We start from the raw sequence: 16,487 nt of genomic DNA, 5'->3' as shown, positions 1-16,487 counted from the left end.
TAAAGGTTTGATAGCATAAAACAGAACCAGAGATGCCCATGGGGGCAGCAGTAACAGGACCTTCCTGAAGATTCGGAAATTTCCAGAGAAGTTTGGAAGACTAATGAAATTGGTAAACAGCAAAATGTGACTGAGAAAGCAAGGGAGAAGAAAAGCTTAGAGAAAGAAAGATGGGACTTGAATTACAGCAGGAAGAAGCATGTCAAATGAATGAATTCATTCTGTTTAGGAAAAGGTGACTTGATGGTTGGTAATGTGACTTGTATTTGTATCAGCGGACAAAGGAGCCTTCCCTAAGGGCTGTTCTGGAGAAGGGCATGTGTGGGTTTGGCCAAAGCCTGATGGGGCAGAAACGAGTCAGTACCTCTAGAGCTGGGAGTTCCTGTGAAGAGGTAAAACCACATGGTATGGAGAGCTCATCATTCTCTCTGTTCTCAAATTTTTAGGCAAACTACTCCAATAACTCTTGCAGTGGTAACCACCACACCTGATAGTAAGACAAGATTTTCTTCATTCAGTTACCTTTTAATGGGCTGTTAAAAATTAAACATGTATTTATCCCACATTATTACTGTTGTCATCCTCTATTTCCATGAGTATGAACTTGCTATCTCCCTGCTTCCAAGATACAACAGCATTCTAAAGTTTTATCACTCATGGACTCTCCACCATAACCACATCTTACCTTAACCTTGAGCCATAGATACAGAATGTCTTTAGTAGAGGATCTTTAGAAGGACTGATCTTCCCCAAAGTTAAGGTTTTCTTTATCTGCATGTTTATCAACATAATGGAATGATTTAAACATTAAAAAAACCCATCACTTTTTAAAGTTAGCTCTGCTAACAATGCTGGAAGCAATAACATCAAAGTAATCATAACACTATGGTTGGTTGGTAGGTATTTTTTTATAGTAATAACTAAGCTGTAAGACCTGAATAAATGGACAAGACAGTACAAAAAGGAAAAAGTACTCTGTTTCAGAAGGGATGAAATTAAAGGTTTGGGCCCCCATATGATGCTCTGAGGCCATCACATTATGCAAATCCCTCAAATCAATTTGGCAAATGAAGTTCCCACAGCATACAAATTAATGAAATTTTCATTGGCCTGTGCCCGGAATTCAAAATCAAATAAAATTAAACCCTTTTTAATGATGCCTTAAGGTAGAGTGCTCGTATCTTTAATTTCTGCTGACATATATGTCTTGAGGTTCTGTTTCAAAACTTCTCTCAGCTTATTCATAGAGTGCAAATCAAACCTACAAGTCATTAAAAGCTTATTGAATGACACAATCAATGAATCAACAATCTCTTTAGGTAACCAGACAGAAGAAATTATTGCAGACAGAGACTTTCTTGCATAGATGTCCTCGTAAAACCAGTGCAGGAATCAGTCACGTAGTCCTGTAACTAAAACTGAGGACACACAGTCCATTTTGTTAGGATAGAAAATCACCCAAGTGTTAGAAGAAGAATAGCCAGCACAGCATAAGCTCTACTAGTGATACATTAAAAGAGAGATGTCAAATACTGCTTCGTTTCAAAGACACCATCCGGTGATGCATGCAAGGCTGGTAGGGGAAGAAACACCAATTCTTTGTGCTATCTTGGACTTTGGATTTTTAACATAATTTTCTCAGTTCTGGCTAAGAGAAGAAAATTAAGTCTCTTTTCAGGCTCTAGCTTTTGATTTTAGAAACATGCATATATGTGATATTAAGTGGGTAAAACTGCAAGAGCTTCAAGTGGTCATCTGCAGACCAGGGAGGTACATTTGTCCTGCATAAAGCCCATCAGGTTTTGCTACTAATAAGAGAGGAAGATATTAAGGGAATGTTTTGCCTCCTTCACCATCCCCCAGACTGCACCCCACCAGCAATCTACAGCTGACCTATTTCTTTAGAGCACCTCCACTGAGGGTTGGACAGCAGAAAATTCAGACATGGGAGTGGCCTTCAAATGACTGGTCATCAGAGGGGCTGTGATGGTCAGCTCTGGAAAGAGTAACTTATGGAGGTGGAACAGGTTTTCTAAAGCTGTCATATCCTGTGCAAGTAGTACAATTGTCAGGGCTTCACCATACTAAAAAATTTGATTGCACAGTCTAAGGAAGGAAGTTGCTTGAGGCGACTGCAATGTGCTATGACAATGACTCCAAATGAACACAACAAAATGGATCGAAATGTTGGAAGTTTTCAAAAAATACCAAGCTGTTTATCCAGGCAAAATTTTTGTTAGACTGAGTTATCAGTGCCCTACATGAGGTTTCTACTGTTAATGGAGATTAGATCTTCCTAGATGCATGAAAACACAGAACAGAAGAAGTGAGTCAGGAGGAAGCATTCTAGCAGAAGGTGAAGTGTAAATTTCTTGTTGTCTCCCTAAAAATCTCTAAGTGGTTTGTTATGATTTCAGTCCCATATATTTGATCAGTCTTTATATAGGGCATCCAAATACCCATAAGTAAATAAATAAATAAATAAATGTGACCATTTTGGAAAAGAAAGACCAAATGATCCTTTCCCGCCTTTTATGGAATTTTTTTACAATAGAGCATATTGTTGTGGAAGTGATTTGTGTTTAAGCATTTGGGTTTACAGCTGAGTGGAAAGGTTGGAACAGATTTGGCAGTTTTGCCCAAGAGGATAATACATTCCACATGGTTGCCAAGGCTGGTTTGGAGAGCTGCCAGTGGATCTACAACCATCCATCAAGCACGAACAAAAAGCAGTAGGGAGCTAGCAAAACTCCCCAGCTCATTAGGTACTTTTGCCTACACAAGGAGCCTTGCTGCTTATAGCTCACTGCTTCTTTCTGCAAAGATGGGCTACAGATATCTAAACAGCACTGGTGATATAAGTTTGAAAATCTAGCCAGAACTGCAACAATCTCATGCTAAAATGCAGCCTTTCTCTTCTCCAGAGCATTTTAGAATGCAGAAGTTGACAAAAGCATTAGTATTAGTCAACTCATTTTCTCAGGTATAGCTATTTCCCTCCCTCTTAGCTATGTCTAAACTTAGTATTTGTTGTCCTGTCCAGCTCACTGTTGAAAACATGCACCAGTGACCCCCAACACTTTGTTTCCACTCCTGCACAGCCATGTAGGAGGCACAGAGAAAATCAGGCCAGGACTGTAGGAAGGGGCTGCTGCTGCTCTCCCACCTGCTCAGCCACATTTGTCACAGCTAGCTGCCACAAGTGATGGGTTGAGAAACTAGCAGGCCAGGTGCATTTGGCAAGGCATCAGCTCCCACTGTACTCATACAGGACAAGGTCCACAAATCAAAACTTTGACATAGATAGAGGGGGTATTTTGACCCAAACCACACCAGGAAATTAGTTTTGTACCTATCCTCTTTTTTTTTTTTTTACTTAGACCAGTGTTTTTACTTCAGTAAAAATTGCACAATACTTCGTACTTACTTTAAGTGCTTCATCTCCTCCTTCCATATGAAATTCTAAAAACTAACACTGCATCTCACAATGGCTGGAGAGACAAAGCTTGAAATCCTAAACCTCATAGATGGAAAAGATAAAACATGTACAACTCTTGGCTTTCAAGTCATTATGCTGCACTCTTTTTTTTATTATTATTTTGGTATAGCAACATATTCTGGTGTGCTGGCATGCGCAATGCTATGCAGCTCTGTAACCTCAGATATGAGAGCATATGTGAGGGGATGTCTAAATCTACCTCCAAATACAGACTGCACAGCAATGTAAACCACCTGCATCTATTTACTTTTCCTTGTGCAATCTTCTGCATTAACAATTGTTAAAAGACTGTCTCTCAGAAGGACAAGTAATAAGGGAGAAAAAAGGTAAACAAACCGACAATTCCTGATATATTGTAACAATGACTGTTTTCATCTCCAAAGTAATAAGATCATCAAGGTTTGAGGACACTTCCAGATTTCACAGGCAATATTTAAGACCCTGTTCTTTTGGGAGGTTTTATTTGTGGTTTTAGGGCGGATTTGTTGATATACTGACTTCAGGAGAGGCAGGGCTAAGTATTAACTTTTGATTGCCCCTGGAGTGGATGGTATGGAGACACTGGTCTAACTGGTGCTCTGCACCACTCTGTGGCAGGTCCTGTCTTTCTTTATGTTTAGAGGGTACACAGAAAACCAGTCTGCTACCTGTTTCCTATGGAGAAGGTCCAGACCACCTAAATTGCACTTTGTTATCCCTCAGATGAAATAACTTCCCTAAAACTGCAAAAATGGCAGATTTAATGAAGCTGGTGCCTTTGAAGACCATTTGAATGAGTTCTTCTCTTGCGAGTTCAGGTTCTTAAATGAAGGTGGGGTAGATTCCCACCTCAGTTTTTCAGTTATTTTAATTTACACAAGCATGTTTGTCTTGTGGTGGGAAACTTGTACTAGTATTATTGCCTGAAGAGAATAAACAAGCTTTTCACTATTATTTGTGCACAAGTGTATCTGTTGAAAAGAACTGCATCACTGTGTTCTCAGAACAGTGGTTCCAGCTTTACTTTCCCATCAAATATGTCTAGGAGCTCAGTGCTGACAATCATTTCCAAGTAACACCCCACACTCCTCCACAGCACCATTTCATGTTCTTTTCATGTGTGCACAGATAGTTACAGTAAGAGCCAGGTAGAAATGCTCACACAGATTGTTGGCCTCAGTAAGACCAGAGTAGTAAGACCAGCTAAGACATTTTCTTACACCGGCAAATACAATCCAGCCACTCGGTCATCAGACGAGCCGCTGCTGGATGAATGATTACATGCTGTAGATCCATACAGAAGCTTTTAGAAGCCAGGCTGCTATTGATGATCCACTGAAAATTATCCACTGAGAAGCAAAACACTTTTCTCAAACTACCACGCCAGTGTCACCCAGTGCTGGGAATCACCCATGAGCTGCAGGGAGGATGTTTTCCCTGCCTTCAGATATGTCTCTTGGGCTTAATGCACTCAGCAGTTTACTTGGAGATGCAAAATAATGGAACATTAAATATAAGAACACTTTTTCTATCACTGTAAAAATATGGTTCTAAATACCCACAGAAGTTCTGTCTTGCTAAATAAGATAAAGTTACTTTTATATAATCACTAACCAGAGAAAAACTACAAAGTGCTCTCAGTTAATGGGGTAGCTGGGTAAAAGAGCCCTTTTTCACTTCTGTTCAGTTTAGAAGATGAAAAACTGTAGATTTGAGAAGCAACATTTGCTGTCCAGCTCTGTTCATTGCAATAGTATTTAAGCTTTGGAAACCAGCAGCAGATTGACTCTCTTAATACCCATGTGTTGTTTGGAGAGCTGAGGACAAACAAGGTGAAGTGAACTGATCAAACACAGTGCAGGCTACAATCAAACAGAGCCCATCCAAGACCTCTGCCAGTGCTTCAGACACAGGGTGGCTCAGTGTCTGAGCACTCAGTGCCCACGGTCTCATGTCTCACTGGTGGTACATTAACATCACTTTTTCAGTGGATAATGACAAATGTAAAATATTTTTTAAACTGTATTAGCCTTCCATTAGCCTTCTGGCTCTCACCACATGCGCTGTGATCAGTGCACTTCTTTCCCCCTCCTCCTTCTCCTCCTCTTCCTCATATTCAAACTTCCTCCCAGTATTCTCTCATTTTAGAGGCCCTTAGTTAAAATAACCCTCCGGTTTTCCATATACTAAGTATTTTATCCCTTACAGCAAATATGACTAAGAAAAAACACCTTTAGCTCTAAAACTATTGATGGCTAATCTATTTAAAGACCTATGAAATAAAAATTGGGTTTTTTTCCTTTTTCTCATCTTGTTCTACTTGCTGTAGAGTTCTCTGGCCAAATGACAGCCTTGTACAAAGAAATAATTTCTGTGCAACGGGTTCTCTCTGACTATAAAGTATGCAGCAAGACAAGCAAAGTTTTCTAGAATCAAAAAGGATCTGAGCTAAAATAATGAGTCCTAATGGGGGAGCCTTTAAGGAATTCAAAGAAGAAATATTGATTTAAAAAAATCAGATATGTTTTTACGAGCAAAACCAAAAACATCAATGTTGCCATGACAAAATTCTGCTGCTAAATAGAAGTCACAACACTTGGATACAAAACTAATTTAGGAATGCTTGTGCAAGTGAAGCTTGACTATTTATTTTCATTATGTCTTCCCTAATCTCATTCCTCTCATACTCTTTTCTTCAAAGAACACACCATGACTGGAGAAGAGAGCGAGTTTCAAATCTGCAGGGGCTGCCACAGGTGGAAAATTGATTAGCTGAGCTCACCCATCCCCACTCCAGCACTGCTGAGGAATTTCCAGCCACAGAGACACCAAGGCGCCCTCGCCCCAGGCTAGGGAGCTCCCTCCCATTTTGAGCACTCCTGAAATCCTACACACAGCTCTCCTGTCGGTTCCTAGCTCCTGGGGCAGGTAGCAGAAGAGGTCCCACGCAGGGCCTGACTGAACATCTCTGCAGCCCATGTATGATCACCAGCAGAGGCAATGGGAGGTCCAGGCTACAAGGGCACCCAGACTGACCCATTTCTGAAGTCTCTGCTTCATACTCCACCATCACCCACAACTGCTCTATTAGAGTATGTCACAGGGTACATACCTCCTGAGTCCCTGGAATATCCATTTATAAATCTGTTGCTCATTAATTCGTCTAAGGAACCCCTTTCTAACCCTGCAAGTACACTTGCCTCCTGGCATCCCTCAGTTCTTGTATTACAGAATTTGGGTGAACTATTGTTTTGCATTCAGCTTAGTCACAAACCTTCGAATTATTCATAACCCAAACACACCTCCTGCCTTTCTGTCTAAGCTGAGCAGCCCTACATTTTCTGTTTCTGTAAGACACTGGTGAATACTGAACAAAACTCATATCAGCACCAAGGCTTAGGTGTTCCGAATAGTGACTCTTCCCACTCCGAAAAGTTACTGTTATATCCTACCCTTAACTTCCTACCCTTTATCAGTTTTCAGTTTGCAAAAGAAAAGTTTTTCAAGTTTCCTTTCAACTTAGTTGGTTTTTCGTGGAAGGCCAGATAGGTAATATCCTCTGGTTCCGCTTCATACCCTTCCTATTTGCACCATTATGCAGCAGTGAAGCAGGAGTTCCTGAATCAGATGCTTATTCATGTACTCAGAGATCCTTATTTCTTACAGACACTGTCATCTTCCCAGGCATGGAAATCACATCTGTCAGTCTGCAGTTTCCATGGTCCATGCTTTTAGCTCAGAAAAGGAAAGAATCAAGGAAGCTAACCCAAACCTACAGCAAACATGCACAGATAGAGTACTTCTCCACATATGTCTGCCATGGATCTGCTTCCTTGCTGCCTCAAGTCTGGCACAGCTGTTTGTGTCTGCACTGTATCCATACAAAGTTCTGTAACTGGAGAGTTCTGGTTCAGGGACACTGCAAAACTTCACAGTTGCAAGAGTGGAAACCTTTTTTGCATCCTTCCTACTCTTTTAAAGTACCTTGGTGAGACAGCTCCCAATGCTCCCTTCCAGTCACCAAGTCCCAGAAGCAGTCTTGCTGAAACCTGTATCTGGGCTCAAGTCTGTTGGCAGTATTTACCAGCAGATACCTCTTCTTTTTTGTTTTGGAGTCATTAAAAGGGATTTTTCCCTTCTGGCACATGCAGTTCAAAACAGGGCTGGCAGCTACACCTGAGGAGCTCTGACACTTCTGCTCCAGCACCTGCCAGCTACTTATGTCTGTTTTGTCCTGTGCTGCACCTTGTCAACACTTCCTGCTGGTCATTGTAATAATTTATAGTATTTTTATTCAAAGCTGTGTCAGCTTGTTTGCCTGAATCTGTCAATACCTTGAAAGGTTGTGCCGGTTTAGCCAAAATTAGAAATATATCCTCTGAGAGAAGGCAGATTACAAACCACCCCTCCCCCCTACCAGGTTTGGGAAAAAAAAACTTTTTCCTCGAAGGAAAGTGAAAGAGGTAAAACTATTTATTTAACAAACACACGGGAAAAGGAAAATAATGCTAAATAATAAAATCTCTCGCTGTGGAGAAAAACCTGGGAAAATTTCAGAGTCCTCCCTTTGGTCTCCCTCCTCCTCAGAGCTGGGACTTGGCCCAGGGCCAGGCCCTTTGTGCTCGGTGGAAAGTCCTCCCAACGTGTCCTGATATTGAAGCAGTCCAGCAGAAAAAGGGAAAAAATCTGAAAGTCCAGGAAAAATGAAGTTCAATTCTCTGGAGGAAAAAAAAAATGAAAAACTGCTGAAGAAGCAAGCAGAGTGCCTCTCTGCTCCTCTCCCCACAGCCCAGCAGCAGCAGAAGGAAAAGAAAATGCAGGGAATGAGAGTGTGTTATCTCTGTCTCTGTCCTTGAAAAGCACTGCTTTGAGAAGCTTGCTCAGTTTTCTCTCTCTCTGCTCTCAGTTTAAAAGCATAGAAAGGCATAAAACTAATTTCTGGGCATAGGGAATACATCAAGACACCCCAAGACAAAGGTCAAGGGTGATCTTGGCCATTCTTCTTCTTGGCCAGGTCTTCAGCTAAGTGATGTCTTTCTGAATCAGGCAGCACCTCCATTTAACTTTCACCATTCTGTCTCTTTCCACTGCAGGACTGCCAGAGAAACACAACAGGACAGCACTGCGAGCAGTGTCTGGATGGCTTCATTGGTGACGTTGTCAGAGGAGTGCCCACCTTCTGCCAGCCCTGCCCCTGTCCCCTGCCAGCACTTGCCAAGTATGTAAAGAGTCTTTGCTTCTCTTTGATTTGGGTTGGCTTTGGCCCTCTCCAAGGTGGGGTCAGCATCCCTTCCTGAATGCAGGAGACAAAGGCTGTTGCCCTCGAAAAACACAGGGGAAAATAAGAAGACTACCAGCTGCTCATGTTTATAATCACAGGAAACAGCATTTCACATTTAGAATGTGTAAAATATCTTTAAATGCTCATACCAATTCTTACCAAGAGGGAGGAGAATGAGCTAGTTCAAGTTCATCCTTTTATGTAGAAGAGATTATTCAGTTATCTGGTTGCTTTTAAAAATCCGTTACAGTACAATTCTCAAGAAAGGTGGCATGAGAGATTTACATGGCTGAGACAGAGAGGAAAAAAAGACAGACAGAAAGTTCAATCCATGTCACCTGAAGGGTAAACCCAAAGACAAAAAAGGCATGGCTTTGCAGTCCCCTGAGTGTACAGCAGCTGGATCTGGTTAGCACAGTAACAGTTCAAAGGAAATTGTTGGAGGACCCTGTGACAGGTACAGTGCCCTTTCAGCTGATGCCCAGGTATTTTTGGGTAAGAAAGTCTGAAGCCTGACAGAAAACCCAGACCAAGTCAGGGAACTCCAAATGTTGTGTGCCTCGTGCCTTCAGAAAAAAAAGAAAAAACAAGAAAAAACAAAGAAAACACAAAAATACAAGCCACAACCAGCCATTAGAAACAATTAGTGGCATGTCAGTAATGCAGCTGAAAGAAATTATCAACTCCCTCTCGCTCAGATTCATGCTCTGGGAGAGAGGTATCTATGCAAATCCCACCACAGGCGGATGATAGTAAGTAGTTGCCAACAGGCTGAAGCTGTTTTTCAGGGAGCTAGATATTCCTCTCGTGTTGTTTCCCATTCTGCTTTCAGCAGGACTTCACAGCAAAGGGAATTTTGTCCCTACTGTATTTGTTTGCTGTTGCTATAGGATTACTCATACAACCTTAAGGTGGAATGAGCTGTGTTTTGCTCATCTGCTCAGGGCTCAAACTGGCAAAGGAACAAATCACCCTGGACAAATTCCCACATATTCCTTCTTGGCTTTTGCAGTGAGCTGCAGACATGTGAGAAGGGCCATGGGGTGAAGAACAGCTATTGTTGAAAAGCTTCAGCTTTGCCTGGATTACAGAGAAAATCCTTCAGAAACAGCGGAAGAACCTGGTTTTGCTCACATGTAGAAAGGCTTAGGAGTGAGCAAGCTCTCAGATGAAGCAGACTATTTCTTCCAGTTTCAGTAGCAGCTGTGATGCCTGAAAAAGTAGAAATACAACAATCAGGAGGGGTTTTTTCCTTAGCAAACTGGTTTTTTAACCTGTTGGGCACAAAGCAGCCACTTTGGTGTAAGAAGCGGTTCTCTGAGCCACAGCCTGGGCTGCACATGCCTGAGGCACTAGTGCATGAGCCTCGAGCTCTGCCAAGCAAGGTCGGTCAGGCAAGGTCTGGTCTGTGCTCCCTACAGCTCGATTTGACACAGTGTGACTGGGTCTGCATTCACCCAGACCCTGCCTCATCCTGCAGCCCAACAAGCTCTGCAGCAGTGCTCCCTGAGAGCTGGGAGCTGGCTGGTCCACCAGGCCACTGAGCACGGCTCAGTGCAGTGGGACCTGCAGGGACTTGGGCTACAGCCTTTCTCTGCCGGTGCTATGGGAGATGGAAGCAGAGGCCCTGTTTCAACACACTCCTTACCTAGGGACGTTATGTCTCTGCTATTCCAGACCACTAGAGAGAAGGAAATCCCAAACCCAAAACTCGACAGCATAGGATTGGGAAGGGAGAAAAAAAGTTGCAAGGAGCCTGAATGCAAATGCCTCAACATTAGCAGCAATACATGGCTTGGACTTCATGAGCCTCAGGGGACCCTTCCATCTCAGGATATTCTATGTTCTATGACGTTGTCCCCCCTTTGAAAATATCTCAGTAAAAATCCACTTCACTTCTTTGGTTTTCCATCAGAAAAGTCCTGAAGGTAATAATTAAAGGAACATTCCATCCCAATTTGCCTCATACCACTATTTAAATAACATGCAGAAATTGCCTGTTCAGCTTCTTGCATGAGAGAGACCTGACCACAGAAACAGTCTTCAGCTGGGGCTGGAACAGGAGAAAAATAATTGAGCAACATTAAGCTTTACTAAAGCTTAACTAAATTCAAAGAAAAAATGCTCTTTATTAGTTGGGGTTTTTTTTCAATTTTCCTGCATTAATCCTACTACATATAAAGAGTAAGGCAAAATAATAACTCTACCAGAAGCAGAGAAGCATTAAATGGCTTTAAAAAAGAACATCCAAAGGATGTTGTTTTGTACTCTGTCTTACTTCGGAAATAGAATACCAAATCTGTGAACAGACAGACTCATCAGATAGATATTTTTTCCAGGAATTCAGCAATGTCTCTGGATTTTCTTAGCAGACTATCTTCCTATCTTCTATCCTGGGAACTTGTGGAGTAACTTTTGGACATTACACATAAAGTATAATGTCATCTCTTTGGAATAAAAAAAAAAAGGAGGATGGAGGTTGTTTCACAGTCCAGCAGATGTTGTTTCTTTTCAAACCCAAGGGAATTATAAAGCCTTTTTTCCCCCTAGAAGTTCACAAAAAGTATAAAACATGAGGAAGATTTTAGTCTTACTTTATAACTTAAATCCACAATGCGGTTTTTGCAACTACGTGAAGGAATTACACTTTGTGAAAGAAGAGGAAGCCTGCCAAACTATTATGACTTTCTCAACATGTTCTTGTAAAAGTCACACAGAAGTTAATTTGTAAATTCTGTGAGAAGAATCTCATTTTATGTTCTCTCTGGTTATATGAAATGTTTTGAAACAGCAAATATCCAGACAGCTTTTTTTGTCTCTGGTTGTCCAACCAATTGAGAAATGCTGGCAGAAACTGAAATTATGCGGGAATTCTCGTCACCTTTCAATGTTGTTTGTTCCTGGAACAAGCATGGATCCTGCACTTTCCCATTGCTCTGAGTCTTTTGGCCTGTGTGAAATGGATGCTACCCAGCCACAGCTGTCCAGCACCGTACAACTCAGGAGCTGTGTTTTAGCAACCAAGGGCCTGCAGCTGGAAACTGCTGCCACTCTCTACTCTGGTTGCATTCTAGTGCTGGCAGAAATTTATTCACACATGTTGCAAACTAACTAGAAACATCTTAGACCATATCTCTTTCTTCCTGCAAATATATTTAAGCCATGTCCATCACTGTGTTTGAAATGCATATAAAATTTGCAATTTCCACATCTGGCCACTGCTGTTCCTTGGGTCTCATATTTAGTAAAACATTTGTTAAATCCTGAAAACATAAGAAAACAAAGGAATCCATGATTTAGAATCATGGCAGTAGAAATTACAGCCCAAGCCATTACTGCAGTCAGCATACTTGGCATGTTGGTCTCAGAAGAGGCCACAGACTCTTTCCAGCTTACTTGGAAAAGATGGTAGAGCAGCCTCAGTTACTGTGAATGAGGACAGCATTACTGAGGTCAGTTTTCACCACTAAGAACTTCAAGATTGGAATTTGAGGAAAACTATAGGACTTGCATAGGAAACTGCTGCATCCATTCCAGAATCTCAGTTCCTGAAGTGCTCATTGCAGTGTCCTTCACAAACAATATTTTACCCCTTGGGATAATAGACAGGAAGGAATTAGGTTCACGTGACACACATATTTATCTTAAGCTCCTTAGCTAAAGTGTGTGTATCAAAACCTGCAGATGTGTCTGATCTGCACTGCAAGACAAGAACTTTCATACATATACATCTGTATTTATATGGCTCCATAGTGCTATACACTAATTAGTGCTTCCTAAACTAAAGACTAAAGAAGGGGTATAATGTAAATTACACAAATAGCTTAACACCTATTCAGCTATGAATAACCAAGAGCCAGAGTTCACATTGACAACAAATGTCCATACTGTAACAAAGAAACATTCCCAAGTGTTTGTCATTGCCTGGTATTCTAACTATTCATCCTAATAAAATTCCAGCTTTGCAGTCTCCTGTTACAGAAAAAGTGGAAGTGTGCGTTGTGTCTGCAAGGAAAACTATGCAGGACCCAACTGTGAAAGGTAAGAAACTTATAGGATGACTTGTTGGTCAGCAATACAGAAGTCCAGAATTTTTTCAGAGAATCTTCCCATATTGGGCAGAAATCTTATGCATTGTTTTCAGCAGGTAGAATCATGTCTGTTGAATGATCTCATTCAGTTCCTACTGAAAAGCACTAAAATTTGCTGTGCACGTCAGCATATGACAGACATTTACATATGATGTATTTTGATCTAGTTCTTGCACTTTGTCTACCTTCATGTAGCGATCTTCCTAAAAGGAATGCAATTTAATACTATAAAATGCAAATCAGAAACAACAGCTGAAGTGAAAAATATCCACCATGTCAATGCCTCTTGCAATTCACCCCTCTAAAATATGTAGCAGGTTTCTACCAAATAACTTTTACAAAAGCAAAGGAGAAAATCCACTATCAAGTCAAATTCTTAAAGCGGATGCAGATTTTTTTTAGTTACATTTTAAATACACTTCACAGGCATAATTCAATAAAGTCAGGCAAACAACCATAGGCCAGTGTTGCTTTTCAACTTTCCCTTATGTTCATAACGAATTTCCAGTAAATATTCTCTGAATAACAAAGGATACAAATAAATGGAACTATACAGCAGAAATATAACTTCATGTGCTGTAAGATGCTGTCTTACTTGTTATGAACACATATGGATTATGTTTCAATGAATGTCAGGGACCTGATTATAATTCAAAAATTGTTCTTGAACAGCCAATAAATTAAAAACCTCTCACACAAAGACTGAGGGATATGGGATGGCTTAGACAACGGCTTCCTGAACATCTCCTTTTGTTTTCCCTTAAAGCCCCTGAAGTGTTTAAGTCTTTAGTCAACTGTCATTAATGGGCAAGCCTTGAATTCAAATGATACTTAATGTAACAGTCAGAGAAGGGAAAAAAAGGATGCTTAAGATGCAAAGAGAAATCAATATGAAAAGGTAAGATGAACAATGAGTAAAGGCTTTTCCCCTTACAGATGATGCAAAAACATCAATTACCTCCACATCACTAAAATGATGACAGCAACAGTGAAAGCAGATGGCACAAAAATAAAAACCCACCCTTGTTTACAGGCCCATGACTGTATTCTTTTGTTCTTTCAAAATGTCAGGTTTATACACAAAGGATAATGCAGACAATTAAAAGGTCATTGAGGTTTCTTAATGATTATTAAAATGTCAACCCAGACTACAAGCAATACAAATCCCAAGAAATGGGTAGCAGCAGCATAGAAACAGCAGAAGATAGCATCGGCTTTGTTTTCTAATGGCCACTACCCAGCCTGACACAGTGCATCTGTCTCAAGGAAGGCAAAGCTGTGCAGAAAAAGCTACAGAAAGAAATCAGCCTGTCCTCATCACCACAGTAAAACTTCGGCTAATTGCTGGAGTAAGCTGCAAGCAGTGACAAACAGGACTTGCCTTCTGGTAGGCTCCTGGTCCTACTCCCATTTGTATCAGAAAAGTCAAAAAGTGTTTCAAAGCTGGATGATGAATTGCTTGTCCCTGCCCACTTGCCAAAGAGCGAGTCTCTACTTGGCACACTGTGCTATTGGGCACTATCACCACTCCCTTCTCCCACTGCAGCTGTTGTGCCATCAGCTTGCTGGCACGGGATCCTGAGAGAGAAGGGTCATTGCCCCAGGCCCTTCCCGAAGCCCAAAGAACAACTCGTGTCCCCAGGGACAGGAAGAGGAAGGCTGCATCCTGCTCCCTGCTCTCCCTTCCAGCACTCCACAGCACTCGGTGACAGGCACTGCAGTGCAGTGTGCTGCAGGACACTGCTCCTCAGGCAGCATGTAGGATCTCCAGAGCAGCTCACCAGGAGGCAATCTGCTCCATTTCCCCTGGCATTTGTGTAGGAGGCTTTCTTGCGCTGCTCTGGAGGCTTGGCACAAACCTATCCACTTCATGTTTGCCAGCAAAAGGTGGCGTGAAATCACAGAGGCCCTTGCAAGGAACTGAGAAAACCAGCTTCCCAAAGTGAAATATAGGAATTAATCGTTTTTCTCCTGGACTTCAGGAGTAAAGCATCAGGGTGGTAACTGATGAAATCCAGGTTTTGTTAATGCATAACTGTTAAAAAAAGATAACCGAACAAATGACACTTTAGTGTCCAAAGCAAATAGATGGAAAAGGTTCTTTTGGCATTGCCAGAGAAGAGGAAGTTAAGAGGAATTTCTTACTCACTGATAGTTACAGGAAGCCACTAGGGCTGCAAAATGAAATAAAGATAACTTTGCAGTTTTATTATGGGAGAGGAAATATTCCTTTTTAGCCAAAAAGGGTCATTTATTGATACAATATAGGAAAAGACATTTACTGCAGACCTCTTAACTTTTTCAGGCCATAAAGTGCAGAGATGGAGCAGTATATTTCCAGCCAGTGGCCTCTGCTCTTCTCACATTCTATCCAGTATTCAAAACAAGTTAAGTGCCTCAGCACTATGAGATACACTGAGAGGCAAAGGGAAGGGGAAAGTGAAGGTAACACATTTATTTTCAGCTCCAAAAGTTTCTTTTTGCTTTAAACAGCTGCTCCAGATGAGAAGTTATGGCTAATAAAAGTGAGTCATGGAGTCATTGAATAGTTTGGGTTGGGAGGGACCTTAAAGATTATCTGGTTCCAAGCCCCTGCCATGGCAGGGACACCTTCCACTAGACCAGGTTGCTCAGAGCTCCACCCAGCCTGGCCTTGAACACTTTCAGGGATGAGGCATCCACGGCTTCTCTGGGCAACCTGTTCTCGTGCCTCAGATGGCCATAAAAAGCAGCACTTACAAAATACCTGTGGGGGTGCGAGGAAATGTCCTCTACATTCCTGGCAAGTGAACTGAACAGTATATTTCAGAAAAGAAGGGAAAGAAGTGGCCTTGTCCTGATGAGACAGGACAGACATTGCAGGCCTGGTGGGGGTAGCACGCTGTTGTTGGTAGATGTGGGCAACAGTGAGCAAAAGGCTGGTCTGACCCCAGCCCTACTCAGTGGCCTCTGTGAACTTGGTGGCCACATTAGATGATCATTTGGAAAATACCTCAGTACAGAAAAACAATAAACTGAAATCTTAGAAAACCACAGAAAGACTTCTGGCATGACTGAAAAGTAGCTTTACCCATCACTGTCTGCTCTAACTCCCATGGGAATGGGGAATGATTCCACCAAATCATAATCATAAATGACATAAATGCATTCAGTGTTGCATTCACAGATCTTCAAGGGGTGCACAGAACTCCCGGTCACACTTTAATTCTTTACATCTGGGTCACTCAAATGATAAAATCTGCACCAAAGACTCTGGCAGTGCTGCAAAGAGACAAAAAGAGTGTTTGTCATTGACAAAAGCAGTATTTGAGGCAGCCAAGTGGTTTATATTAAGATGCTTAAAATTTTATGTGTTTCTACTGTGAGGATTCAGGACTGGAACATGAACAAAGCACTGTTGAGGAAATTACTCTCTGTATGAAAAAAATATATAAAACAGAAAATGTAGGAACAGATCAAAACTCAAAGCTTTTATCAGATCCCCTACATTTTCATGGCTCAGACATGGCAGAACCTGGATTTGTCTGTGTTCAGATTGTAGAAGACAACAGACCATGGTTTATGTATCCAGATAGAATCTGGGAAAATTAATCTGAACTGCCTGAATGCTCACCCTCCCTGCTTACCAACAACAGAC

The 16,487-nt window shown here is 41.5% G+C and overlaps 1 protein-coding gene across 2 annotated transcripts in view; it reads left to right on the top strand.

Annotated features, from left to right (window-relative positions):
* Window positions 1-16,487, top strand: part of LAMA4 (laminin subunit alpha 4) — a 100,333-nt gene that overhangs the window by 24,352 nt on the left and 59,494 nt on the right. For both annotated transcript variants that reach the window (XM_017739583.1, XM_008637778.2), the window contains exons 3-4: window positions 8,572-8,696; window positions 12,720-12,800. In XM_017739583.1, coding sequence (XP_017595072.1) covers window positions 8,572-8,696; window positions 12,720-12,800 — 206 coding nt within the window. The remainder of the gene's footprint in view (window positions 1-8,571; window positions 8,697-12,719; window positions 12,801-16,487) is intronic.

Source organism: Corvus brachyrhynchos, unplaced genomic scaffold (genome assembly GCF_000691975.1).
Source record: "Corvus brachyrhynchos isolate BGI_N302 unplaced genomic scaffold, ASM69197v1 scaffold14, whole genome shotgun sequence".
NCBI classification, from domain to species: domain Eukaryota; kingdom Metazoa; phylum Chordata; class Aves; order Passeriformes; family Corvidae; genus Corvus; species Corvus brachyrhynchos.
This window is presented reverse-complemented; position numbering and strand designations above follow the sequence as displayed.